The 27,257-nt window shown below is 37.9% G+C and overlaps 3 protein-coding genes across 3 annotated transcripts; 1 reads left to right on the top strand and 2 right to left on the bottom strand.

Moving 5' to 3' along the window:
• Nucleotides 1-972: 972 nt before the first annotated feature.
• Nucleotides 973-3,718, top strand: LOC103321727 (G patch domain protein). Its single transcript, XM_008223558.2, has 5 exons — nucleotides 973-1,381; nucleotides 1,520-1,819; nucleotides 2,046-2,376; nucleotides 2,890-3,000; nucleotides 3,166-3,718. Exons 1-5 carry the CDS (start codon nucleotides 1,118-1,120, stop codon nucleotides 3,279-3,281), a joined length of 1,122 nt encoding a protein of 373 aa, XP_008221780.2. The 5' UTR covers nucleotides 973-1,117; the 3' UTR covers nucleotides 3,282-3,718.
• Nucleotides 3,719-18,992: 15,274 nt separating this feature from the next.
• Nucleotides 18,993-19,884, bottom strand: LOC103321718 (uncharacterized). The gene has a single exon (XM_089044077.1). It carries the CDS (start codon nucleotides 19,857-19,859, stop codon nucleotides 19,185-19,187), a length of 675 nt encoding a protein of 224 aa, XP_088900203.1. The 5' UTR covers nucleotides 19,860-19,884; the 3' UTR covers nucleotides 18,993-19,184.
• A 5,557-nt stretch (nucleotides 19,885-25,441) lies between these two features.
• On the bottom strand, nucleotides 25,442-26,177 carry LOC103321609 (copper transporter 6). The gene has a single exon (XM_008223437.3). The coding sequence runs from the start codon at nucleotides 26,025-26,027 to the stop codon at nucleotides 25,554-25,556; it is 474 nt and encodes a 157-aa protein (XP_008221659.2). The 5' UTR covers nucleotides 26,028-26,177; the 3' UTR covers nucleotides 25,442-25,553.
• Between the last annotated feature and the right edge of the window lie 1,080 nt (nucleotides 26,178-27,257).

Genomic DNA, 27,257 nt, shown 5'->3' with positions numbered 1-27,257 from the left:
GAAGAAGTGGGCTACTGTCAAAGATCCAGCTACTCCACGTTGATGTGTACTTGACAATATTTATTTTTCCTTATTTATTCTCTACATTGTTGAGAGGCTGTTGTCGGTCGTGTGCATGGCAACCAACAAAAAGTAAACACAGAAAGAAAAACAATGAAAAGAATGTCACGGTGGCCAAATAGTCAACACTGAACCGCATCAACCCTCAACCATATTGGTGGTCATGACACATTGACACGACCTAACCCTAACCATTTGTGACTACATTATCTTTTGAAAACATACCATTAAACAACTGATAATACTTGATGCATAAGCAAATTCGTAAAATTTTACCAAACTTATTTACCAAAAATAGTTCAGCATACATTTTCTTAAAATCATAAGCACAAATAATCTTATTGGGACGAAACGTGTGATGCGATTTTATAATCTAATCGTTTATTTTTCAAGTTTTCTTTCAAAGGTCATCTGTGAAAGAAGAAAAAAAAATCATCAAAATCAAATCATAAGACAAAATTGTTTGTTATTCAAACATAATTAGACGATTACAACGAATTTACTTTGTTTAGTCTACTTATTCGATCACAATTAGATAATTACATTTTCGTTTGTAGGGACTTTCATGATTGGATGAAAGAAAATTCACATGATTGATTGAAATAAAATTCTCATGAACAATTTGACAAGGCACAATACATGAAAAGCTTATCTACGTTTAACGGTGGTTCGGTGGGATGTGGATAGATAGAGGCCACCGCAAATCCATCTAACGATTGGAAGGACGGAGGATCGCACAGCTGGACAAATCGGTCCAACTACCGATGCCCAACCCTTCTGAAACACAACATACCAAACAATAACTACAGCTACTACTATATCATACGTGACACTGGACCCACTTAATTACCTACTGGGTCCCACCCAAGTCCCTTTAAAACACACACTTTTGACCCTTATTCCAGCTTTCTTAAGCTGCTTCTGATCGTATAAATCACATATTCTCTTATCAAATCAAACCCATCTCAGCTCTCTCTCTCTCTCTCTCTCTCTCTCTCTCTCTCTCTCTCTCTCTCTCTCTCTCTCTTGCTAATTGTTATTAAGAAAGTTAATTACTATGGTGGATTTTGAGTGCTCCTCCTCCAAACCCAACTACAAGGACTGGGATTTTAAAGCAGCTGCCAAAGGGTTCATTGGGTCATCAGATTTTAGCTCTTCTTCTTCATCTTCTGTGCTTGAGGATGAGTTCGTTTCCTCCGAGTCAGCTGAGACCACTGATGAGGAAGACGATTACATTGCTGAGTTGACTCGCCAGATGACTCACTACATGCTTCAAGATGACCATGACAAAGCCAATATTAGCTCTCAGAAAAACCAAGAGGTACGTATAAAAACAGTTAGCCTGTACTCGAGGTTCTGTGTTTGAATCTCTCTTTTTCAATATCGATCCATAAGACTAATTAATTAACTGAAGTTTATATGAACTACAATTATGTTTTACTAATTTTTGTTTTCTCAGTTATTGGGTTCTGTTGGTTGGCCACAGTACTCAACACTGTGGTCACCTTTGGGTTCGAGCTATGGTAGCCCAGAAGGCCCATCTCTGGAACCAACGCCACCAGCTACACCAGTCAAAAACCACGCTTGGAATAGCTGCACATACGCTGACGTTGTGAAGAAGTTGGACAAATTAGATAGAACCAACCAAGGGTTAAATTCTCCTCAGGGAGCAAGCACGTGCACCGAAGTAGCTGAGAACTCAGGTGCTGGATCTTGCTCAAAGCAAGGTCTAACTTTTGATCAAAGCCACGATTTTCAGGTAATAAGTTAAATCTAACTTTTAGGTAATATTTGATACTGTTTACAAGTTTAAAGACTTGTAACGGATACTAATTTACAGTACATGATACATTCTCAATATAAATATGTTTATAAGTTTTTAAGTAATAGATCGGTAGCAAATATACGATACATAATATACAGTATATGATGCATTGTCGATATTTTATAGTAAATCTTACTCAAACATTTCCTACTTTGGTCAGAAACTTGAGGCCTATCATAGGCTAAAGCAAGAGAAAATTTCAAGCAAACAAGGGTCAAGTAGTAGAGGAAGGCAAGCCAATATTGGTAATCAACAATTTGAGCCTGCTAACTATAAGCACCAGAACAAAGGAGGAGCTTGTGGAAGGCCAAGGTCTCCTACACAATTTGGAGTGCCAGCAGCTTCAAACCCATGGATGAGCCAGCAGGCAAGTCCGGGCATGAGGGCCGTTTTCCTTGGTGGGTCTGGTTCGAAAACCAGGTCGTCTTGTGGGACAGGTGTCTTTTTGCCTTGTGTTACTGGTAATGCGTCACAATCACCCAAGAAAAAAGGTACACATAATTAATTAAAGCTTTAATTTGTTAAAACTTAATTGTGGTTTCTTAGTCGTTGGAGTGGTTGGGTTTGAAGTGGAATATCACCTATCCCATGTTAGAAATTAAGATATTTCATTATGTGTTGCATCTTTTGGTTTGACCCTGGATCTAATGAAGAATTGGGGTTCTTTCATTCTCAAGATTCCTTTTGGCCCCCAATCTCAAATTCTGTAGTGGCCAAAATTGTTGCTCGCTAGTGATTGGTGTGAAATCGAATCTTTCTTTCCTCTCTGGTCCACTTGCTCGGGGTTTGGCCAAAATTGATTCTGTTTTATTTATTTATTTATCCTTTCAAAATTGAGTTCAAAATAATTGACCAACTTCTTTTTAGGTAATTGAGATATTCTCACACAATTTCACATGTTATATTATCAAATCGTCGATGATAGTTTTGTACGTAAAGATTTGTGAATTACACAAGAATGATCATGATATATGGTAACATTTCGGCTCTTTTATTGTCTACAGGATGTTCCCCTGTTCTTATACCCGCTAAGGTAGTGCAAGCCTTGAAAGTTCACTTCGACCGAGTTGGTGAGATACCCCGACCCAACGCTACCGGCTTCTCTATACAAAATGGTACATTTTTCAACATAAACATTTATTATAACTTGTAGAACATATATATAATTCGATTGTCACTCTTGATACGATAAAATCTTGTTAAATGTACGGTTCAGATTGACGAAGTTTGTGCATGAATTTCAGGCCTCTAACTTATTTTTCTTTCTTTTTTCGCTGAAGATGGTTTTAACAAGGGTGGTAGGGCAAGCATGCAATCAACTAAAAAACGTAACTCACGGGGTGTGCCAGAGATGAACCATAATGAGATGGGTCTGCCTCAAGAATGGACATATTGACACGGCTTTGGCACATGCTACGCCTCAATATTCGCCACCCATCATCGATGTTGCTAATTAAGCTCTCGTTTTCAACTACAGTCTACAGTGGTGTGTGTTTTGGCATTTTGTTCTTAGAAGAGAAGAAAAGAAGAAAAGGCTCCAAGAAAAAGAATAAAGAGAAAAATGACAGGCAGATGTCGTCGGTCAATTAGATTAGGGAATCTAAATATAGATAGTTTAGGACAAAACACATAGATTCAAGAATATTATCTTCTTTTTCTTTCTTTCTTTCTTTTTTTCATCTTTTTTCAAATAAACAATAAGTTTCAATTGCCTGAAATGGACGCAACAGGCTGGTCTTTGTTTGGTTAATGCAAAGCACTGCGTACCAATTCTGCTTTCATCATGTAATTAATATTTTTACTTTCATGGGGATTCTTTAGTTCACTAAAGAATTGGTTTTCTTCATAAAGAGTTAAAGCAAATTTTGGCTCCGATGGAATCTAGGACCTCAAATACAAGGGTAAATATTCTTAATTACTTGAGTTATAAATTTTTTGTCAATGTCAATTTATTAAGTAAAACTCAAACCCAAAAGATCATAATTAAACTTATATAGCTATTATCAAGTAAGTCAGTACGCATACGCGTATTATATTATCAAACTTATATAACTATTATCACATAAGTTAGTATGCGTCGGGCGTATTATATTATCAAACTGTGGATCTGAATCACTAATTTAAGTAAAACTTAATTAATGATTGATGGAGATGACCACTATGAAGAAATGACGCGTGGATATTGATAGTGGGCCTTTTAACCTAATCACCCTTTTTAGCCCACGCAATACAAAAAGAGCCACAGTTTGGTGCAGTCACATAGACCATACACGTTTTGGTTTGACAAGTTTGCTGAGGGCAATTGATTGGTACTTTTGCTGCTTTCGTACACGTTGAGTTGCAAAAGTTTTAATACACAATAATGTTCAAAGAAGTTACTCCAAACTATCAACTTGATCATTATATATTGATAAAATATGAGCTTGAGATAACAGCTTTTACATTTTATTATGGAAGATGAAAGGGGAAAAAAATATTTCATACCTAAGATATTCATTGACCTACAATAAAACAACTGTAATTTTAAATAATAACTACTTAATATGAGCAAATGACTCATTATTGTAGTAAGTCGGAGCAATTGTTCTTTTAGTCAAGGTCTTGGGTTCAGTCAACATTCATGTGTATAAATTTAGTATATTATCGCTTATCTCAATAGGAAAAGTCCTATAAAAAAAAACAAATACAAAAAACTAGTTAACATGGTGTTTCTAAAGCTACACGACAAATAAAATAAAAGCAAAGTGACAATGTCAAGTGACCTGCTGAATTAAATATCATTCTAGCAACAGATCATAATGTGAAAATCAAATATTTTTCTAAGATTGTTAAGTTTCAGAGTTCATTATATATATATATATATATATATATATTATGAAGCCTATGATTTATATAAAATTGAACCAACTTTTATGGTTTAGCTAACCGCTTTTCATGAGAGGGAAAACATTCCTCGTGAATAAATGAAAGCAAATATATCCATCTTGACGTCTAAAAACTTTTTTTTTCTTTCTATTTTTTTAAATACAAGTGATAGTCTAAATTATAAGAGGAAATAGAGGTTTCTCATAAACACACTATCAAGGTATCATGTGGGTTCCAACCTAAGACCACTGGTATACAAGTTATAGTTCTTTTCCATTAAGCTAGACCATTGGCAAAGACTTTTTATTTTAATTTTAATACAAGTAATAGTCTAAATTACCTCTAAATTTATCTAGTCTAGAAAGAGGAATTCAAACTTTGAGTGCAAAGGAACGGGCTCACTACCATGGCAAACTCGGTTAATCCACATCTGCATGCAAAGACATTAAAAGTGAAAATAATAGTACAAAATGATAAACACTAACCAATTTGTTATTACTAAATTTCACAACTACCTTACCATCATTAGTCTGTGAGTCGAGTTGATCAAATAAGAACTCTGATGCTAAGCATGTTATTTGTCTTAATTTGGCAAAGCAAAATGGCATGAAATTACAAATATTAATTCTTAATTAATGATTATTTAAAGTAAGTCTACAACTTAATAATAGGCCGAACGAGAGCTAAATTCTTACCATGAATCTACATGTACAATCACTTTGATGTAAAATAACAAGAAACTTCTAGGTTCACTTTTTCTATATCATATATGTTTGGCTCTCCCAAGGGGCTACCTACTTAGTTACAAATGACAATTAGTTTATAATTAAGACTCATTCCTTTTACCAGAAGATGCATATATTTTATCTTAATGATAGTAATATCCCGTGAGTTAGGTAACTGTAACTATCGTTTGTTGAAGCTGTCAATGCAATGCATTATATGTGGTTTTTACTTTTTACCAAACCACCAGAAAAAGACAAATTGACCGAAAAAGTTGAAAAGGATACAGAAGTTATAGCAGCATGGTGATTTCTCCGCTCCTTTTTCTCCTATTTTATCCACTTACACTCCTTTTTATAACTAAAAATAGAGTGTAAGTGGATAAAATATGAGTGAGGAAATCATTGCCCTAATCTTAATGCTGGTGTGTTGTGCGTGGAGATTTGAGTTTCTCTTTTACGCTTACAAAAGCTATGCATAGCTCACGAGTAGCTAAATGTAAATTCCAGAAAGCTTTGAATAAATAAATAAATAATTGAAAAATAAAAGAAATTGCAACTGAATTCATATTGAGTAACGTTTTGGACCGACACCCTACAACTGGAGATATATCCCCTTTGTCTACAACATTAATCACGTGAAGAGTATTGTAGACACAAAAAAAATATACCGTGACATGATAGATTTTCTCCTAGTAACCACCCTTACACCTGTGCAAATGATCATTTGCACAATAACGGAGCTAGGATTCTTAGTATGGAGGGCCAAAATTTTAAAATCACTTTTATATAAGTTTTTCATCTTCAATTGAGAGGGCCATCACTAATCTAATTACAGTAATTGTATTGCCATATCATATATTTTATAATATATTACAAGAGATAAAAAATTAAATGAAGGGGGCCAGGGCCATGACAGGCCTTGCTGTGGCTCCGCTCTGTTTGCATACACCCAATATGATTTATTTTCATGTCAACTTTTAAAAGAAAACGTCCATTATTAGAAGTGTATGTTAAATATCCAAAATGCAAATATGAATTTTGTAGAAATCACCATCAACATTCATCTTATTTGATTGGTTTTTTTGTTTTGTATAAAATCTTTCAAATAAGACAAAACAATAGCCAAATATCTCCCCCCCAACCCCAAATGCTGATGCCATTGCTACGTAAAAATTTAATTTTTGTAAAGAGACCTTCCGATTAGAGTCACCGATCGGCATTTGATTCAAATTGCTCAAATCACCATCAGAGAATCAAAAAGCATTGCAACTGCTTTTGATAAAAAATTGTGTTTATTTCCATTAGGACTTTTAAAATTAAATTCTAATTTTGTCCTTATTCGAATTTTTTTAATTTTTTTAATAAAAGCGATAATTTAAACTACAAGAAAGAGGACACTCTCACCACTACTCTGCTAAACCCCATTGGGATTCGAATTCCTTTTTTATATCTACCTCAAATATCTCATTTTCCATCTCTCTGTCATTTCTCTCCTCATTTGTTTAATTGATTTTAATCATAAGAAACAAAAAATCCCATGCATAAATGATCCCTTTGACGTACGTGCTCATCGGAGTGCCAGTGCCAATCATTTTAAAACAACTTGGGGCACTTGTTATACCAAATTAATATATATATATATATATATATATATATCGAGACTTCGAAAGCACTTGTGGTTGACACGTTACGTTTCTGCAGGGAGAGGGATGAGTTAATTTCTTAATTCCAATCCCCAAACCCTCACGTAACGTGAGGTGGACAACTAAGTGTGGGAGGGAATTAATGGGTCAGTAAAAGAGTGCCCCTGAGGTTTTGGGTGTTTCGTAAAATCTCTTAAGGTTTCGGAAATTACACTATCCTCTTATGTTTTAAATTGCTTTCACAAAATTCTTTCAGTTAATTTTCTACCTAAAATTTTTCGATGTCATAAAAAAAATTTCTCCAAATAACAATATTAACCTCATAAATTAGATTGCATATAACCACTTGTGGCCTTACCCTTGAAGTTAATTTTTTATTTGAATAATTTTTTTAAAATGAAATCACCAATTTTTTTTACGGAAAATAATTTTAAATCTCACGGAGTGTGTGAGTTTAATTTTTAAAACTTGAAGGTGTTCTGTGAAAACATCACAACCCTAAACCCTAGAACTATATCCTAAATCTGCTCCAAAAAAAACCTTTATTTTTAGATCCACAAACCCTGACGAGGCAAGGCCTGCTGTTGTTGCAATAAACCGTAAGTGCCTGACCCACAACCCAAACCAGTAAAAACAATTTAAAAATATTGTTTAGAAAATCCACCATAGCCAAGCCCATTTAGAAAAACACTGTAGCATAGCCCAATTAGAAAAAGTATTGCCGCGCCCAATTCACTAAATAAATAAATAAATATAGAGATCGATTGAATTTGATTAAATAGTCCAAACCTAGTACTAAACTCTTTCTGTGCTCCCAAGTAGTTCTAGGTTCAATCTCTCATGGTACCTGTGTGTGTGAGTTTTCTCCTTATCCCTGACTAACTTTGGCAACAAAAGAAAAGTCCAGACCCTAGTGCTTGATGCTACTTCACATTATTTGCAATCGGCTAAAATTATCATGTCACTGTTTTGTGTGTTATGCGTTGTATCTTTTAATATGAGTAATATATATATAACTCAAGTGGTTAGGAAATTAAATTTACCTTTTGTAGTGGGTACTTCAATTATGCTTAAAGGAACTAAAAGCTTCTACACTGTACAATACGATTTATGATCTATGTACTAAACGACAGAGATGGGACTCTATCATACCTAGTAACTCCTAGTATGAATATAATTTCTAAAATGGTTTAATCAAAAAAGGTTATAAAAAAAAAAGGGTTACTCAATATAATCAATCACCTCGAAAGCGATACTGAGGGAGGGTGGGTTTCTTACACGTTGTCAAGATACTACAGAGTTTCGAACCTTAAACCACTGGTCTACAATTGCAAGTTAATGCTCGTCTCAAATACATTCAATTTAATGTGATTCTTGTGTTTTAGCAAATTTAAGTGTTAGTACGAAAATCGTATTGGCATTTCCTAGACTTTAGCATAGGTTGAAAATTAGTTTGTGAGGAATTGTTACTGGACGTTTTGGCACAACCCTCTCTTCCCAGGCATGACCTAATTATATGAGAAACTTGACAACAGGTAAATCATGACATAATCATGCATTCATTATAGGACTCCTAGTTGGAATTATTTTCACTCAAGTACTTTTATGTTAATCCTATTTTTAATAGGATTAGATTTTATCTCTTGATATTATTTCCTATTTGATTGGTCTTATTAATTTGTTAGGTAGATATTGTTTTAAAAGATTGGCTGTAGTAGAAACTCATGAGGTTTCCTCACATCGTGCATTAGCTGGCATCATCACGATTCACATAGCATGTAAATTGAATCAAAAGAAACATTCATGCTTGAATAGTATGAGTGGTCTCTTGTTTGACGTTTTTAACTAGTGTCCATATTGCATCAGGTTTTGTTGTGTGGTAGTTGAATAAGGTTGAAAGTCTTTGGTGAATTGGATTGGTGGTCACGTAGGTGTCTCTTGAGTGAGAGAACCTGTTTTGAATAAAACCAAGGTGTCTTCGTTTCATAGAGGAGGCCAACGCATTAATTTTCAGAGCATATTGAATCTATTTTTGGAAAAGCCGCTGCGCTTATTTCTCTTGGTAAGTCATCAAGGGCTTCTGTTGCTTGGTGATTTATTGAATTCATTCATCATTCATATTGCATACATACGCATGTCGGTGTCTCATATGGTTAAGGGCACCAAGATGTTTGTGGCGTTTATCCTCCGGTGAGCTTGAAGCAATTGTGACCAGTATTGTGTTCAACATAAGGAGTGTCGAAGATCATCACATGACAGAAGTTGAGTTACAAAGAAGTAGGTAAACATTATCTAGATTGAGTCAAGGATAAGTGTGTGTGAGTACTTATTGTAATTTCAATTCTATAGTGGATTCGTTTTGGACTAAGGAGTCTCGTGGATTTTCCCCAGACGTGGGGTTTTACCACGTAAAATAAATATCTGCGTGTTCTTTTATTTTAAGGTCTGCACATTTCAGGATTGATAACTCATATCAATCCTGCTTCGAAAGTTGATTAATATTTTTGGCAAAAACTCGAATTAGCCTATTTAACCTTCTCTAGGTATATATAGACATCCCACAGGTATTTTCATTAAGTTTATTGTCAAATTCATATCCTTTCTTTCAAATCCCTCCTCCAAACCAAATTATCAATGAAAACTGTAAACGGAGCGAGTCAAGTCATGATCTTATGGCATAAATTTTTTTCTTAAAACCCTAGCCGCTCTCTCCCTTTGTGAGTCCTAAAGGAAAACTCCATAGAGGTGGGAGGAGGAAGAAGCGTCATTGCCCCTCCTCCCCATCTTCTTTTCTCGTCTTTTCCTTTTAGGTTAGTGAATGTTGTTAAAAATTACCAACAAGTCCTTTGAATGGCTTTGTCATGAAATGCCTTCGTCTTTTCCTTGTAAATCCGTGCACTCTCATAAGCATCATTCCTCATCTCATCCAATTCATTCAATTGGAGTCGCCTTGCATCTCCAGCCTCTTTCATATCGAAATTGAATTTCTTGATTGCCCAAAATGCTCTATGTTCAAGCTCAACCGGAAGGTGACATGCTTTACCATAAACCAAACGAAAAGGAGACATACCAATGGGGGTTTTGTAAGCTGTCCTATATGCCCATAATGCTTCATTAAGTCTCAAACTCCAATCCTTTCTCGTAGGGCTCACGGTTTTCTCCAAGATTTGCTTGATTTCTCGGTTACTAATCTCCACTTGTCCACTTGTTTGGGGATGATAAGGTGTCGAGACCCTATGTGTAATTCCATACCGCTTTAAAAGTGCCTCAAATGACCTATTGCAAAAGTGAGTGCCTCCATCACTGATAATGGCTCTTGGTGTTCCAAACCTAGAAAAGATGTTTTCCTTCACAAAGCTCAAAACAACTTTTGAATCATTAGTCCGGGTAGGAATTGCTTCCACCCATTTAGAGACATAGTCAACAGCAAGGAGAATGTAAATAAAGCCATAAGAGGAAGGGAATGGTCCCATAAAATCAATACCCCACACATCAAATATTTCAACAATAAGAATAGGCGTTAAAGGCATTTGATTCCTAGAGCTGATGTTACCGGTTCTTTGACATCTATCACATGTGGAACAATAAGTATATGCATCTTTGAACAAGCTTGGCCAATAAAAACCACATTGCAATACTTTAAGGGCTGTTTTCTTAGGACCAAAATGTCCACCACATGCAGATGAATGACAAAAGGTAAGTATAGAATTAAATTCAGATTCGGACACGCACCTTCTAACAATCTGATCTGGACAATATTTCCATAAGTATGGATCATTCCAAACATAATACTTACTCGTTTTGACAAGCTTATCCTTTTGAGCTCGAGTGAGATCCTCCGCAATCAGTTTTGAAGCCTTGTAATTGATAATGTCAGCGTACCAAGGGTCCTTGGCTTCGAGGGTGAAGAGTTGCTCATCGGGGAAACTTTCACTTAGAGGAAGCATGTCCTCTTCTTCATTGGATCCTTGCACCAGCCTACTCAAATGGTCAGCCACCATGTTTTCACTCCCTTTCTTGTCTCTAATCACCAAATCGAATTCTTGAAGCAAGAGAGTCCACCTAATCAGTCTTGGCTTGGCGTCTTTCTTTTGGAAAAGGTACCTAAGCGCTGCATGATCAGAGAATACAATTACTTTAGTGCCAATAAGATATGATCTAAATTTCTCTAAAGCAAAAATAACAGCAAGCAACTCCTTTTCCGTAGTTGAGTAATTCAACTGAGCATCATTCAAAGTCCGGGAGGCATAATAGATGGCATGTGGTACGTTGTGCACTTTTTGTCCAAGTACAGCCCCCACTGCATAATTCGAGGCGTCACACATCAACTCAAAGGGAAAATTCCAATCTGGAGGTTGTATAACAGGGGCAGACGTTAAAAGCTCCTTAAGCTTGTTAAATGTAGCCAAGCACGCTTCATTAAACTCGAATTCCACATCTTTGCCAAGCAATCGACATAGGGGCCTTGATATTTTTGAAAAGTCCTTGATGAAACGCCTATAGAACCCTGCATGTCCTAGGAATGACCTAATCTCCTTCACAGTTGTTGGGGGCTGCAAGCTTTTCACAACATCGATTTTTGCCTTGTCCACTTCAATTCCCCTACAAGAGATAATGTGACCTAATACAATACCTTGTTGTACCATGAAGTGACACTTCTCCCAATTGAGCACTAAATTGCATTCCTGACACCTTTTCAACACTAGAGAGAGGTTGTGAAGACAAATATCAAAAGAATCACCAAAAACTGAAAAATCATCCATAAATACCTCTATTATCTCATCCACCATATCAGAAAAAATTGACATCATGCAACGTTGAAAAGTGGCAGGTGCGTTACATAAACCAAAAGGCATACGCCTATAAGCAAACGTACCAAATGGACAAGTGAAGGTGGTCTTTTCTTGATCTTCCGGAGCTATGGCAATTTGATTGTATCCGGAGTATCCATCCAAGAAGCAATAATGACTATGACCTACAAGACGCTCAAGCATTTGATCAATAAATGGTAACAGAAAGTGATCCTTACGTGTCGTGGTATTGAGCTTTCTATAATCTATGCATACTCTCCAACCCGTTTGAATTCTTTGAGGCACCAACTCATTGTCTTCATTCTTCACAACGGTAATTCCGGATTTCTTGGGAACAACTTGGACGGGACTCACCCACTTGCTATCCGAAATGGGGTATATAATTCCCACGTCCAAAAGCTTCAAAACTTCCTTCTTAACGACTTCTTTCATCACTGGATTCAGCCTCCTTTGGGCTTCCCTTGTAGGTTTCGATTCTCCTTCCAAAAGGATCCTATGCATGCACTTTGTAGGGCTTATTCCTCTGATGTCTGCAATGGTCCAACCTAGGGCAGTCTTGTACTCCCTTAGAACTCGAATTAGTTTGTCTTCTTCGGATGCACTCAAATTAGAAGCAATGATCACAGGCAGCGTCTTTTTGTCACCTAAATATGCATATTTCAAGTTCTCCGGAAGGGGTTTTAGCTCAACTTGTGGTGCCTTCACAATAGAGGGAACAAGCTTATTAGTAGATAATGGAAGAGACTCAAAAATAGAGTTAAACTTACCTCTTTGGGGAGGCAAGGCCTCAAGTATATTCACAGCTTCAAGTACGGCTATGTTCCCTTCTTTATTCACTGTTTCGGGGCTTTGGATGAGTGCCCTCTCCAATGGCGTCTCTCCTTGTGATGCACTAAATGTTTCTTGTACCATTTGTTCAAGTACATCTATGGAAAAACAAGCATGATCATCGTTAGGATATTTTAAAGCATCAAATACCTTAAACTCCACGGTTTCCTCATCGAATGCCATTGTGAGAGTGCCTTCATACACATCAATTTTTGTCCTTGCTGTTCTCATGAATGGACGTCCTAGAATCAATGGAAGGTCTTTTCCATGAATAGGAACTTCCTCCATCTCGAGCACTAGAAAGTCAGCTGGAAAAATTAGCTCATTCACCTTGACCAAAACGTCTTCCAGCACTCCCTTAGGATACTTGATTGATCGATCAGCCAATTGTATACTCACGGAAGTCTTCTTAAGCTCACCTAAATTTAAAGATTCAAAAACAGAAAAAGGCATCAAATTAATTGAAGCACCTAAGTCTAATAAAGCATGTTCAAACCTTTGATTTCCAATGAGACAAGGTATAGTAAAACTCCCTGGATCCTTTAGTTTATGAGGCAATTTACGCAATAGCACACTGAGACTTCTTCACTCAAGGCCACGGTTTCATGCTCCTTGAACTTTCTCTTATTTGTACAAAGGTCTTTGAGGAATTTTGCATAGCTTGGAATTTGTTGGATCGCATCAAGCAAGGGAATGTTCACTTGCACTTTAAAAGTCTCTAGAATGTCCTTTGAAACTTGGTCCTTCTTTGAATTCAAAAACCTACGAGGAAAAGGAACTTTTGGAGTAATCGAATGATTCACAAGAGAACTTACCTTAGAGTTGTCACTTGGAACCGTAAGCTTGGAAAAGGGGGCAGCCACTGTTTTGGTTGAATTTCTCTCCTCCTTGTCAACATTTGCCACCTCTTTTCCACTTCGAAGAGTAATCGCCTTTGCTGTTTCATGGCCTCCATTAGGATTTGGAATGACTTGGCTTGGGAACTTTCCTGGCTCTCTTTGACTCAAGGAGGCTGCAATTTGTCCAACTTGGTTTTCAAGGCTCTTGATTGCTGTAGACATTTGTGCATGTGTTTGCCTTGTTTCCTGCATAAAACCTTGAGTGCTTAATGCCAAAGAATTAATTAACTCTTCTAAAGACTTACCTTGCCCATGAGGTGGTGGTGCATTTTGTTGAGGAACAAACTGATTTTGTTGAACTGGGGCTGTTTGCACATTTTGGTTGTTCTTCCATCCAAAGTTAGGGTGTTGCCGCCATCCCGGATTATAGGTGTTAGAAAAAGGATCGTTTCTTGGCTTTTGTTGCTGCATATAGTGTGCTTGAGCCATCTCTTCTCCATCACCATACAAACTTGGACAAGACTCCATAGGATGTCCGGGATTAGCACACACGGCACACACTTGTGCTTGAGGGATTAATTGCTTAACAAGGTTAGTCAAATTAGCTATTTGAGGACCAATATCACTAGCACTTACCTCATAAACACCTGCTTTCTTTGGGGGAGCTCTCCGGTAATTAAATTGTTGAGAGTTTGCTGCAATGTTCTTAAACATCTCCTTAGCTTGAGTAGCACTCTTGTTCATCAAGCCTCCTCCACTAGTAGCATCAACCATCATCCTCTCCGAATCAAGTAATCCCTCATAAAAGTATTGCATAAGTAGCCAATCTTCAATTCGGTGATGAGGGCACGAAGCTAGGAGTCTTTGAAACCGATCCCAATACTCATGAAATGATTCTCCATCTAGTTGCTGCACTCCCATGATCTCCTTCCTAATATGGTTAGTCTTTTGAGCTGGAAAGAACTTTGCAAGGAACTTGGAAGCCAATGTTGTCCATGTGGTGATAGATGCACTAGGTAAAGAATAGAGCCACTCCTTGGCTCGTTCCTTGAGTGAGAATGGAAACAAACGCAATCTGATTGCCTCATCACTAATCCCTCCATTGTGTATAGTTGCGCACACAGCAAAGAAATCCTTGATATGTATGTGAGGATCATCCCCAACCTTGCCATAGAATTGTGGCAAAAGGTGAATGGTGCCACTCTTGATCTCAAAGGTGGTTGTAGTGGCTGGATATGCAATGCAAGACGGCTGGTCCAATGCTTTAGGAACCGTGAAATCCTTCAAAGGTCGGGTGAGGTTGTTAAGTTCCAACGCGTCTCCCATCTTGATTGGAAGTGTATCTTGCTTATTTTTATCTCGACGGAGATAACGAAGTGTGTTCTCTAGTTCAGGGTCGTATGGTATAAGCTCGTGACTCTGTGAACGACGACCCAGCATATACCTGAAAATTGAAAACAAAACTCAATTAGATTGACAATCCCCGGCAACGGCGCCAAAAACTTGTTGGTAATTTTTAACAACAATATTTAAACCTTGCAAGTGCACAAATCAAATGATAGTATAGTAAGCAAGCAAAGGTCATTCCCACAGAGATTGTAATGTAGAGAGATGTTTATCAATGTCACGCAACGAAAACACAAGGACTTCCACACACACGCCAACACCAAGGGGGGTTTTGATTTGATTTTGTGAATAAAACAAAATAAGGAAAACAAAACAAAACAGAATTTAAATTAGAGTTTAAGAGAAATTGGTTTATAATCAATCAAGAACAATAGCTAGGACTCACTATCCACCTCTAACCAATCAATCAATCCATAAACAACAATAGATAATCAATTTCTAGCAAGCATATGATGACGACACTCACAACAAGATCATGGCATTTGACTCGAGTTGTATGATTCTCTCTTAAGTGCATGTAAAGTGTATGGCATTTACTTCAATACGTGTATTCTTAATTGAAATCTAGTTTGGCATTTACTCAAATTAACAATCAAGAATCCATTAAGATCAAAGAGAATATGAGGGTCACAAAAACCCTAAAACATGGCATTTGTTATTAGGAATTCAAGAATCGATTTCCCATAACTAGTTCTTAACCCCATTATTCGTTGCAAACAAGAACACATTCAATATGGCAATTGACCTATGTTCTACAACAATTTAATTCCAATACATGCTTCAAAGTTAGCTACTCAAAGAAACAAAATATCAAAATTCACATAACATAGAGAAACCGAAATCATCACGCTTGTAGAAACTGAAAATCCATTCAAACTTGTTTATAGAATTGAAATCATGTTTAGGGCTTCAAGATTAAGCCCTAACTAACAAGAAATTAGTTACTCATGCTCTTGGATGAACTCAAAAATAAATACATAAGAACTGAAACTTAAAAGAAGAAAGGAAAGAAAGAACTCGTTGGCAGCTTTCTCCTCTTACGCGGTTGATCCCTTTTGGACGTGAATGAGTATCCGGGCCTTGGCTGGCCTTTTATATCACTTATATCAGAGTTCTAAAACCCTAAAATTGACTGACAAGTCGTCCAAGAAGTCTTGGTAAACAAGGAATCCAAATAGGAAAGTAAAAATCACAATTCCTAACTCCACAGGGAAATACAGCTCAGCCCAATTGTCACACGATTTGGGGATCTTCAGCCTTGCAGAAAAATCATTAAAAATATATTTTAGAAATATAAATGTCTTATCTTTCCAACCATATATAGCACGTAACTTGGAAAATTCAGGAAGGCTTCCGTTTCTTCACATTCACGTAACATGTATGAAACTGTCTTGTCTGCACGTGGGCTAACTTTACTTGTAATACTGTACCAATTGGCTTGGTAGAAAATTCTAGAAAAATCACAGATTGAACTTCAAGATGTTAGCTTTCATCTCCAATTGGCCTTGCTCTAAAATTCTTCCGAAAAGTTGATTTTTCCTTAAAAACCTTCTAAGAGCGCAGAAAAGCTGAAAATCAGAAAAGTAAAGTAATAAGCCATTTTTAAATCTAATTCTCCTACAAAACTTAAGTAAAAAGAGTACATAAATGAGTATATTTATGGACTTATCAGTGAATAAGTCCATTAATGCATTTTGAATAAAAAGTCATTTGTGGTGGTTTCTTCTGAGCCATGGTTAGATTGAAGTTCCACATCACCACTTTTAGTCTATATTCTCAATCAAATCCTGCTTCCAAAACCTTCTCCCTAATGCCGCTCATATTCTCTAAATTTGATTCTACATTGTTTTTGACAGAGGTTGCTACAGATCGCCCAATTGTTCTTTGGCAAGATTGTTGTTTTCATTTATTTGTTCACTCTTATGCGTAGGTAGATCGCTGGAAATCATATTTTCCCTAGATCTGTTACGGATGTGGTAGAGGGTGTGGCCGCGATGACGCTTCTTTAGGTGGTGGTGATAGGGTTCGTCTAGGCTCATGGGTTACCTTAGGGTTTTTGTTATGTTGGGTTTGTAGGCTTTGTTTGAGCTTATGGTTAATTGTGGTGATGTGGGCTAGTAGTTTTAGTGCGGCTTTTGTCTGTGTTAGTTTTGCTTTTAGCATGTTAGTTTGTTGCCCTTAGGGATGGTAAAATCCCCGCCGGGGCGGGTCTCCGACCTTAACGGGGGAGATTTCGGTCAAATGGGTATCGGGTACGGGGATCCCGAACTTGAAAAATCCCCGACGGGTATGGGAGAGGATGGTATTGGCATCCCCATTCCCAAACCCGACCCGAAAATTTATATGTTTATATTTAAATAAATAAATAAATAATTATAATATTTATGTTTAACCCTAAGTTAACTTCCCTCTCCTAATTCTCCATAATCTTCTTTGGAATTTCATATTGAAGTGATTTTGAATAGTTGAGTTGAACTTTATAGTTAATTTGGATGTGTTGAATGATAAATTAATATGAAACTTAATGTTAAAATATATGATAAATTTATTTTTTTTATGCAAAAAAAAATCGGGGATTTGGGCCGGGTATGAGGGATCATCCCGATGGGGACGGGATGGGATTCCCAAACCTATTAAACGGGATGGGTTCAGGGGACTGGTAGGGTGGAGAGCAGGATGGGGATGGTATTGTCATACCCGGCCTCTACTCGACCCGTTGCCATCCCTAGTTGCCCCCTTGGGATTGATATTTTAGATTTTAAAAGATTTTAAAGATGTTTAAAAGTTTAGATGTATTTAATCACGATTTTATAGAAGTCTATTCAATTCTTGGTGTATTCCATTCTGACTTTTTAAACTTTATAAAAGTTTGGGTGTATTAAAAAAATCATTAGTTTTAAAGAAAATACAAAAAGTGGTGGATTTCATTTGATAATAGACTAATTTTAGGCCAAGACAAATCTTTGCTTATCTATAGAGATTTTGATCAATATATTATTTTTATTTTCAAGATATGATTTCACCACTTCTACTACCACTATCTTATCATGACTATCACCATAGCCGTCGCCACCACCACTACCATAGTCATCGCCGCCGCCCCCTCTACCACCATTTTCATGAAAAGTCAAGTTGGTTTAATTATTTTTCAATTTTTGATAAATAATAAATATAAGAACGTGTACCATGTCCAATGAATAATGTGAAATAAGGTTACATATGTATCTTACCATGCAATTTATAAAGTGTAAAATATTGTACTAAAAAATGATAAATAAATTACTATGGGGTGTTTAATTCTCTTCATTAATTACTCCATATTTTTTAAGTCACAGAGTTTGTCAGCTCGCAATATAATCAACTTAAATCACTCAAACCCACTATGCAATGCATTTCCTTCCAATTTTTTGTGTCAAAATAATAGATGATTGACTAAATAAACTTCTTCTAAAGTTTCATTAAAAATTTCCATGTATTTATCACAATTTCTGTGATTTTTATCCAATTTTTATCGATATCGATATTTTCCCGATATTTCCATCGATATTTCTGTGTTTTTGAACCACCGATATTTCCGAAACTATCGATATTTAAGACCTACCTTGGGCGGGGCTTCCCAAAACTGAATTTAGCCATATGACATCTCATGTGCCTTAAAAGGCTCAAATTTTGGCTTGGGTGGCAAGGAACCAGATGCTGCATCTGCTGCAGTTTTAAGCATGCTGACTATGACCCTTCAAACATTGGAAGAGTTACTCTGCAGAGTGGGCAATGACGATCAGGGATAGATAGCTAACCAGCGTAATGTCTATATTTTTTTTGTTATTTGATACAAGTCCTTAAGGTCATCAACCCTTGTATTTGTCTCAACACAGGAAGAAGCACCTTGAAGACCTCTTATAAATAATGTAAGCACTTTGATATCCTATAATCTGGATATCAAAATGAATCTGTCACTCAGGAGCATAGTCTAAAATGAAACAAAAATATAAATATGAATGCAACTCAAACAAAATGTTTCCATAAAAAGGAAATTCTTACAAGATGTCATGTCTAATCAAGTTACAAAAATACCTTGAACCTTTGCAGAGCCACACGCATCCTCCGAATACTCAAAACTATAATTGGCTATAACAAATGCATTACTCAAGACAAACTCTCTAAGGTATTACAGACTAAAATCAAAACCTTTCTGCCAATCTGGCAGTAACTGCTCTTAATTTTGAATACACTTTTCCAGCAGGGGACCCTAAGATAAGGCTGCAAAGAGAATCCCTTGCAACTTTAATATTTGCAAAAGAGCCCAGTATGTGAATCTTGGTATCAGCAATCACAATCCTCGTCTTTGTAGCATTCTCGATGGCAAACTTGGTTTTACCACCTTTACCGGACAGTCTTCCTATAGCACGAGACAAGTGCTCCCCACGAAGTGTTTTAACATCCTTGATCTCAAAAGACTCCACATACAGCTCATCCATACGCAAAAGGGCAATTGCATCTATCACATCAAAACCCAGCATGAAAGCCTGAACAAAATCAGAACACTTTTGTAAATTACTCACGTCGGGTGTGTCAGCTCTAGTCTTTAACTCAACTTTGCGACCCTTGAGATTCATACGAATGTCTATCTTCATCTGCTCGTAAACTGGGGTGTAAATGTCCATCCATACTTTCTTGAGAGGTGAATATCGATGTGGCGGAACAGAGACTTTCCGGAACTGAACTCGACCATCTGACATCTCATGAGCCTTCAAAGGCTCAAAAATTGGTTTTGGTGGCAAAGCCGCAGATGCTGAACTTGGCTCAGATGGAACTGCTTCGACTTCCATGGAAACTGGAGCTTCATTGGACTGCATTTTTAACTGCTCTGACTTTTGGACCCTTCAAAAATTATAAAAATTTGTTCAAATGGGAGCATAAAATCAGAAATCATGTTTACCAATCCCCAAAAAAAAATCTGTCCTCACAGTAAACATCTACTCTAATTCTAATTAAGCTTTATATCAATAAAAATATACAATGCAATACAAACTATCCCTGCATTGTCTGCGAGAACTGAAACAGAGCGCTGTTCTCACAATTACAACCTCAACTGAAATATCCACAGCCTAAGATGCAATCATAAACTACACAGATGCTTCATGGACTTTCAATTTCACAAAGTGCTTCAATAAACCATACTTTAAACTTACTCCAAACAAAAGGAAAATTAAATTCCGTTTCAAGTGACAAAATTTTCCCACTTAAATCATAGGTGCCTGAATTTTTATTTTTATTTTTTTTTATCGAGCTCGGAAATAGAACAAGCATCAAAATTGGCAGAGACCCAAATGAAAAACACACAAAAATTTCTGTAAAATTCAACAAAGATACAAAAGATCAACTGCTTTTTCAACATACCCACAAAAACTTAGGTCACGAATAGTCTAATTTTACTATGCTTAAGAAACGTTGGAGAAAAAAAGATCAACTGCTTTTATTATTTTGTTTGGGACAATGACGGTTTTTTGTTCTACCGTCGTTTTTTTAACTAACACGACACAATATTTGTTTCGCGACGTGGATTCTTTTTGTTTAACGTCGTTAGGTGTAATATGACCGACGTTGATTTGATTTTTTTAATTATAAATAGAATTTTTTTTCCCGTGATCTTTTAGTTTATTTTTCAATTACATGCGTTATAAATAGAGTTTTTTTTCCCCGAGGAAATTTAAAATGAAGGAAATTAATGTTCTGGAATATGTAAAGTTTCTTTTTGGATGATGATTTAAATCAAATACGAATATAAAACGACGATTTTTTGTACTACCGTAGTCTTTTTGTCGTCTTAAGTAAGACTAAGACGACGCAATGTATTTGTTGCGCGACGTGAATTCTTTTTGTTAAACGTCGTTAGGTGTAATATAACCGATGTGGATTTGATTTTTTAATTATAAATAGATTTTTTTTTTCACGGGTTCTTTCAGTTTTAGTATTCAATTAGGGTTTCAACTTCTTCTTGCCCCATTCTCTGTCTCACCTCACCTCTTAGGAGGCAATTGTTTGAATGTTGGTGTGTGTGTGTATGTTTATGTATCTGATTCACAAACATACAGACATCACCAATTTTCAAAAAATTGTCTCTCTGATTGCAAATCTGTGACTACCGTAGTGAAATTTTAGGAGGCAATTGTTTGGATGTTGATGTGTGTGTGCGTTTGTGTAGATACACAAACGTACACACATCATCAACTTCCAAAAAGTATTCTCACAACTTGAGTGGTTAAGCTCAGGATTTGGCAACAGGAATCAGAGTGGTTAGGCGCAAACATTCTCACAAAGTATTCTCACAACTTGAGGTCAGATCACCAACCACTAGACCAGGGCATTAAATGCGTTCCCACGCCAGGGGCGCAAAGCTCACGATCAGCGATGGCCGAGATTTGCCCAGATTTATGGGGGTCACACCACCATACTTCACGATCCCAAATGCCGATTTGACTACCTACTTGCCCTGATCAGACTCCACCATGTAGATCTTTTCAGTTACCAGGCAGATCTTTTCACCTCGATTGGCCCTTCAGGACTCCTCCTATAAATACTAAGCTCAAGGCCACGTTCAAAAGGTCCAACACCAAAACCAAAAGCCTCCCAAGGAGCAATTTATCTTTTCCTGTAACGCACTTTCAATATCTTTAATTGCTTTCCTAGGAATAGTGGTAGATTGTAAGGAAAATCCATTCATCTTTTCAGCCGATGTGCCAAGGTTTTTCGCGCCCACCACACCGGTGCTCGAGGGTGGGGCCGCGGAGTCACGATCCGCTCTCGACCAAGGAGGAGGCCGCCACTTAGGTACGGCCGCGCCGCGACTAGTCCGAACACGGCTAGCCTTCTTCACCTTGCCGGGGAAGGAGGGCCCCAATCTACATTCTTCAAGGCCCCATCACGGCCTCTTCTACAGCCGATGAATCAGGCCGAGATGCACTCCTCGCGAGCCTTCCATCTTCGCCGACCGCATTTCGGCGAATCCACTGCCTTAGGGTAAGAAAGGTCATCTCTTTACAAGCCGAATGAGATCCGCCACGCCGTCGTTGAGCGACGCCGCCTTCCAAGATGAGAGCCGCTTGATTGACAACGGTGGAAGCGCACCGTTGATCGAGGCCGAATTGCCGCGCCACAAAATGCACGCGTAAATAAACTTTAGCCCCGACGCCGCAGAATGAAGGTCGCGCGACCGAAGGAACCTCGATCTCCCTCGGATCGTTTCTATTTCACCGTCGGGAATCACGAGAGGTCGTGCGCGTACAAAGGATAAGACCGAGCGAGGCACACTTAATCGCGGACCGTCTTTCGGTCCACCATAGAAAAATTTGTAGCGTAAGATCGAGGTGTTATGCTTCACGGGCCGAGCGAATCGCACAACGGCTCGGTGTCGGTAATCGACCGCCCACTCACTCTGGGAAGTAAGCTTGCAGCCGAATCGAAGGCCCATGGGGACCACCGCCCGGCTTCATCTCGCCGGTGACCATCGAAACGCGGTAGATATGGCCGAGAGGAATGGGCCGAAGCGCCACCTTCCGCCCTACACAAGATAGTCGGCCGATGGGCGAACTCTAGGTAACTTTGTTCGCCGAGTGCGAACACGAACTTACCCAATACAAGAAGAACGCGGCATGCTCGACCTCGCCCAAGGGAGCAATAGAATCATCATCACCGCCTCCACACGGTTCTTTGTATAAGCTGGAGTAGTTGAGCATGTTCTTGCCTAACTCCTGGCAAGCTTGGCGACCGAGGCCATGCGCGGCCTTGAAGCCCTTCGGCCTTGGCGACCAAAGCGACGCTTACTTCCACGCCGAGAGGGAAAGGCCGAATAAAGCGCCATATCTAAACGGTCGCGCCATCATGCCAAACCAGTTCATAGTATTTGTGGCCGACGACCGAGGCATAGGGTCGCGGCTAAGAGCGATCGGTCCATGACGAGTGGTCGATCGAATAGCTTGATCAAGTGATAAATGCCTTGATCCTTCCATTACCGGGAAGAAGTGCTCCATCCTCAGCCATTTTTCCCGCGGGTCGAGGTTGGCCATTGGGGCGCGACCGCGACATTCCAATCTTGAAGTCCCCATCAAAGGCCGAAATTCACCAAGTTGTCCTCAAATGGACACTGTTTCTCGCATTCCTCATTTCAAGGAGGGGCCGAGGACGCAGGAATCGTGGCAACACCGCATCATCACCCAGGCGCAATGATATCGTAAAGGACCGAGCCCGAATTCTCGGCAGATGTCTTCAAACCGAGTCCGAAGACTTGGGACAGAGCTTCAACAGAGGCGTAGGCGAGGCCATTAAAACGGATTAAAGTGGGGTGTTTTAAAGGAAAAAGTCAAGAGGGATGATGAACACGAAGAACATAGGGAGCCAAGCACTGCACAAAGGGATAATCGCGTATGAAGTGGAGGCCGAGATAAGAAGTTCGAAAGGGTTGATAGATTGAGAGAAGAGTTTTGGCGAGTTTGGGCGCTCTGAAAATTCTGCAAGCGTAAGGAAGGAATGAAGAGGATGGGTTTTTGTATTGGCGCTAGAATTAAACGAAAAGGCACGATCCTTCGAGACGTAACGGTCCGATGTGCTCGAATACGCGATGACGTGTCGAAGCCCAAAGGCCGCGTTTCAATTGACGAGGCGGCGACGCTCGAGCGAATCAAGGCAATGATGGCTTGCGACGTGCCTGCGCATTTAATGCGTCCGATTGGCCCTCCGACTCCTCCTATAAATACTAAGCTCAAGGCCACATTCAAAAGGTCCAACACCAAAACCAAAAGCCTCCCACGGAGCAATTTATCTTTTCCTGTAACGCACTTTCAATACCTTTAATTGCTTTCCTAGGAGTAGTGGTAGATTGTAAGAAAAATCCATTCATCAATATATCATACGACCCTTGATTTTTCAAGACGCCGAAGCACCACCCTTGTTATCATCTCATTCACCTCATATATCATAATGACCGTTGCTCTTTGAGCAACGCACCGGAGCACCGCCCAAAACCCACCATCAACACCACCACTAAACGGCCTTGTAGCTCAGGTAGTGAACCCGACGGCGAGATAAGTTCTCTCTCGGCCACAATCGTTGATTAGAAGTCTAACTCAAATAGGCGCATCACTTGAACATCTTCTACCCGAACCTCATCACCATCTCAACGCACGTGACCGTCGGCACGCCGCGCACAACCGCACTACATCCAAAAGAAAGACATCATGTGTTCATGCACATCCCTATCATTGCCACTACCACCGCCACCGCCACCGCCATCGCTATTATCACCCCACCACCACCTCACTTCCACTGCCACCACCACTACTACCCCACCTCCTCCACCACTACCTCCCCCACAAACCACCATCGCCACCGTCATCTTCATCACCACCACCTCCATCGTTATAAACTCCATTGAAATCAATAATAAAATTCTAACAAACTCAATTAAAATCTATACACAAATTCAATGAAACTCTACGTGGAGTTTGTAGAATTTAGTCAAACTCAATTAAATTCAATTAAACTCCATAAACTTTATAACTCTTTTAAAATCATTTAAAATCTAAATTGAATACACCCTCCTTAGATGTCTTGTTGATGTATTTGATTATACCATTAAAGTTCATCTAATAAAGTTTCTATTTGATAAAAAAAAAAAAAAAAAAGAATCCCTCCTTCCAAATACAGCTTATAACTCCTGAATTTAATAAATTAAATTATAGTCTCTAATCCATCCTTAATTAGTTTAGTGATACACTTCTTAGAGCATCTTCAACTGATATATCAAAAGTGCCACATAGACATTTAACGGTTATAAATAACATCTCACATCACTCCAATCAATTGTCAAATCGATGTTTAATGAAGCGATGTTCAGTTGTTATTTTTGACATCTCAAAAGAAATGTCAAATGAATATTTTATTATTTTTTAAAGATAACTATTAGAATTTCATTTATTATTTTCCTTTTATTATTTTTCTTCTTTATCTTAAATGATTGATATTCTGATAATTATTTATTCGATATATCGTGGAGATAAATGTAAATGTCAAATCACACATCACTATCAATTTAAATTTGATGTTTGGTATTTGACATCTCCCTTAGAAAATAATAAATGAATCAGTCTTAATTTTGATGTCATCGTCGTTCTATCTTTAACAACTCCAAAGCTAATTAGAATCAATCTTAATTTCGAAAATTGTTTTCTTTGCAATTCAGAATTATAGCACATCTATCCGTTAAAACGGCTCAAGGATTCAAAAGGTTGGCCCTTTAGCCCATGGTCATTAATGAATATTGACTTGACTTGATTGTAATGAGAGCAATAGCTTACCCTCCCCTTCACAGCCACACATATCAAAATCTTGGATTGAAAAAGAAAGAGATAATTCTGCAAAAAATTCTGAAAACCAACACTAATTTGGTAAATATCTATCGTCTTTATTCAAGACCACAAACAAAATCTGAAAAGAAATCCATAAAATTAAGGAAAAAAAGAAGGCCCATTTAATATTTCCATGAATGAAAATTATCAACAACTCATAGGAGGAAGATCAGAGCCCTTTTCATCCTCAGGATCTGGTTTCTTGAAAACCCTACTCCCAAACAGCAAGAACCCAACGGTGTGCCCAGCCACAGCCACAAGAAACACACCAATATTAAATGACATGACGGCCAACATGACCATATAAGCCAGCCCAACCCTAATGGTATGCAGGAAAGTCTGGGCCAGTCCACAAACGACGTCGCTTGAGCCAGCCTTGATTAAACGACAATGAGACAGCCACTCGACGATAACAGCTAGGGCAAAGACAAAGAGCAGACACACGTAATACATGCCGGTGCTTGAGCCTGGCCACTTGGAGAAGAGCACCTCGGCGGTCGTGCCCCAGAAGAAGGTCATGTGCATCATCATCTTATGGTGCATCATCCCATTTGAGCCGTTCATCATGGATGATGGTGGTGATGGTGGTGATGCCATGCCTTCCATATGCCCATGTTCCATACCTTCTCTTTCTCTCTCTCTCAAAATTTTGCTTGTGTTTGGGGTTTGAAAACTTGAAATCAGTGAGGGCTCTCAATGCATTTAGTTGGGGGTATTTATAAGGATATTAGGGTGTCTTAATGAATCTGTTCGTACACATTGGGGCTCGTAATGTGTAGTACAAAGATAAAACTCAACTGGGAAATTTGGGAATTTACAAATATGTATATGCAATAGGCGCAAAACCCTTGCCAAAATAGCTTGATGTATACAGGGGTATATCTGTCATATTACGTCATTTTTAAATGAGAATCAAATATATACCCCAAAGAAAAAAAAACCTGGTAAAATAAAATTGACGAGGTCAATTTTATAACCAATCAAAAAACTTTATTTTTTATTCTTTAGACTAGCCCCTTGGCACATGCGCCAATTGGTTTTCTTTTCTTTTTATTTTATTTTTTATAAGAAAAGATAACACTGTAAGTAGTTATGTTAAATGGTAGGAACTTATTATCTGATTTTATTTTTAATTTTAATTTTTTTAATATTAAAAAATGTGAATTTACCATATTATTCTCATTTAATTAATAATTACAATTCTTAATATTTGAATTAATCACATTTTTTGGTATTTTGAATGTTTCACCATTATCTGCCTTTTGCTTTATATATATATAGATTCAAACATAATCAACTTTTGTGTTTTGTTAATATTATCTTGGCAGTATTCTTGTGTAAATAAAAACTGGTCCTAAGTTCACCTGAAAAGTCATCTGTGATTGCCATCGTTTGAACTTTGGACTGTAGTTTTCTTTTCTTTTTCTTTTTTTCTTTTGTTTTAATCTGGGAATTGTCAGTTCACCGGGTCAATGAAGATAGTACATGGCAGTTTCATGAAGAAACATGTGTTGCACGGCACTGCCGTGTATGCATCGCCAAAATAAGAGAAATGCCGTCTAAGGTTTAAGTCTTTTTATTGTTGGTCAAGTCTAAGGTCAAGTCGTCCTGACGCATCTGGCGGTGTTTGATATATAATATAGAACAAAGTAGGGGTGGCATTTTAAACCGAAAAACCAAAAACCGCAAAAACCAACCGATAATTTACATGAATGAAACCGAATCGCGAAACCGAACCGCATTTCTTATGATAAGAACCAACCGCATTTGCGATTCATTCATTGATATTGATTTTCAAACTTGCGTTATCAAACCGCAAAATATAGCCATGCGGATGATGAAATTTTGTTG

The sequence above is a fragment of the Prunus mume genome, linkage group LG1 (assembly GCF_029339155.1).
Source record: "Prunus mume cultivar Tortuosa linkage group LG1, ASM2933915v1, whole genome shotgun sequence".
Lineage (NCBI taxonomy): Eukaryota > Viridiplantae > Streptophyta > Magnoliopsida > Rosales > Rosaceae > Prunus > Prunus mume.
This window is presented reverse-complemented; position numbering and strand designations above follow the sequence as displayed.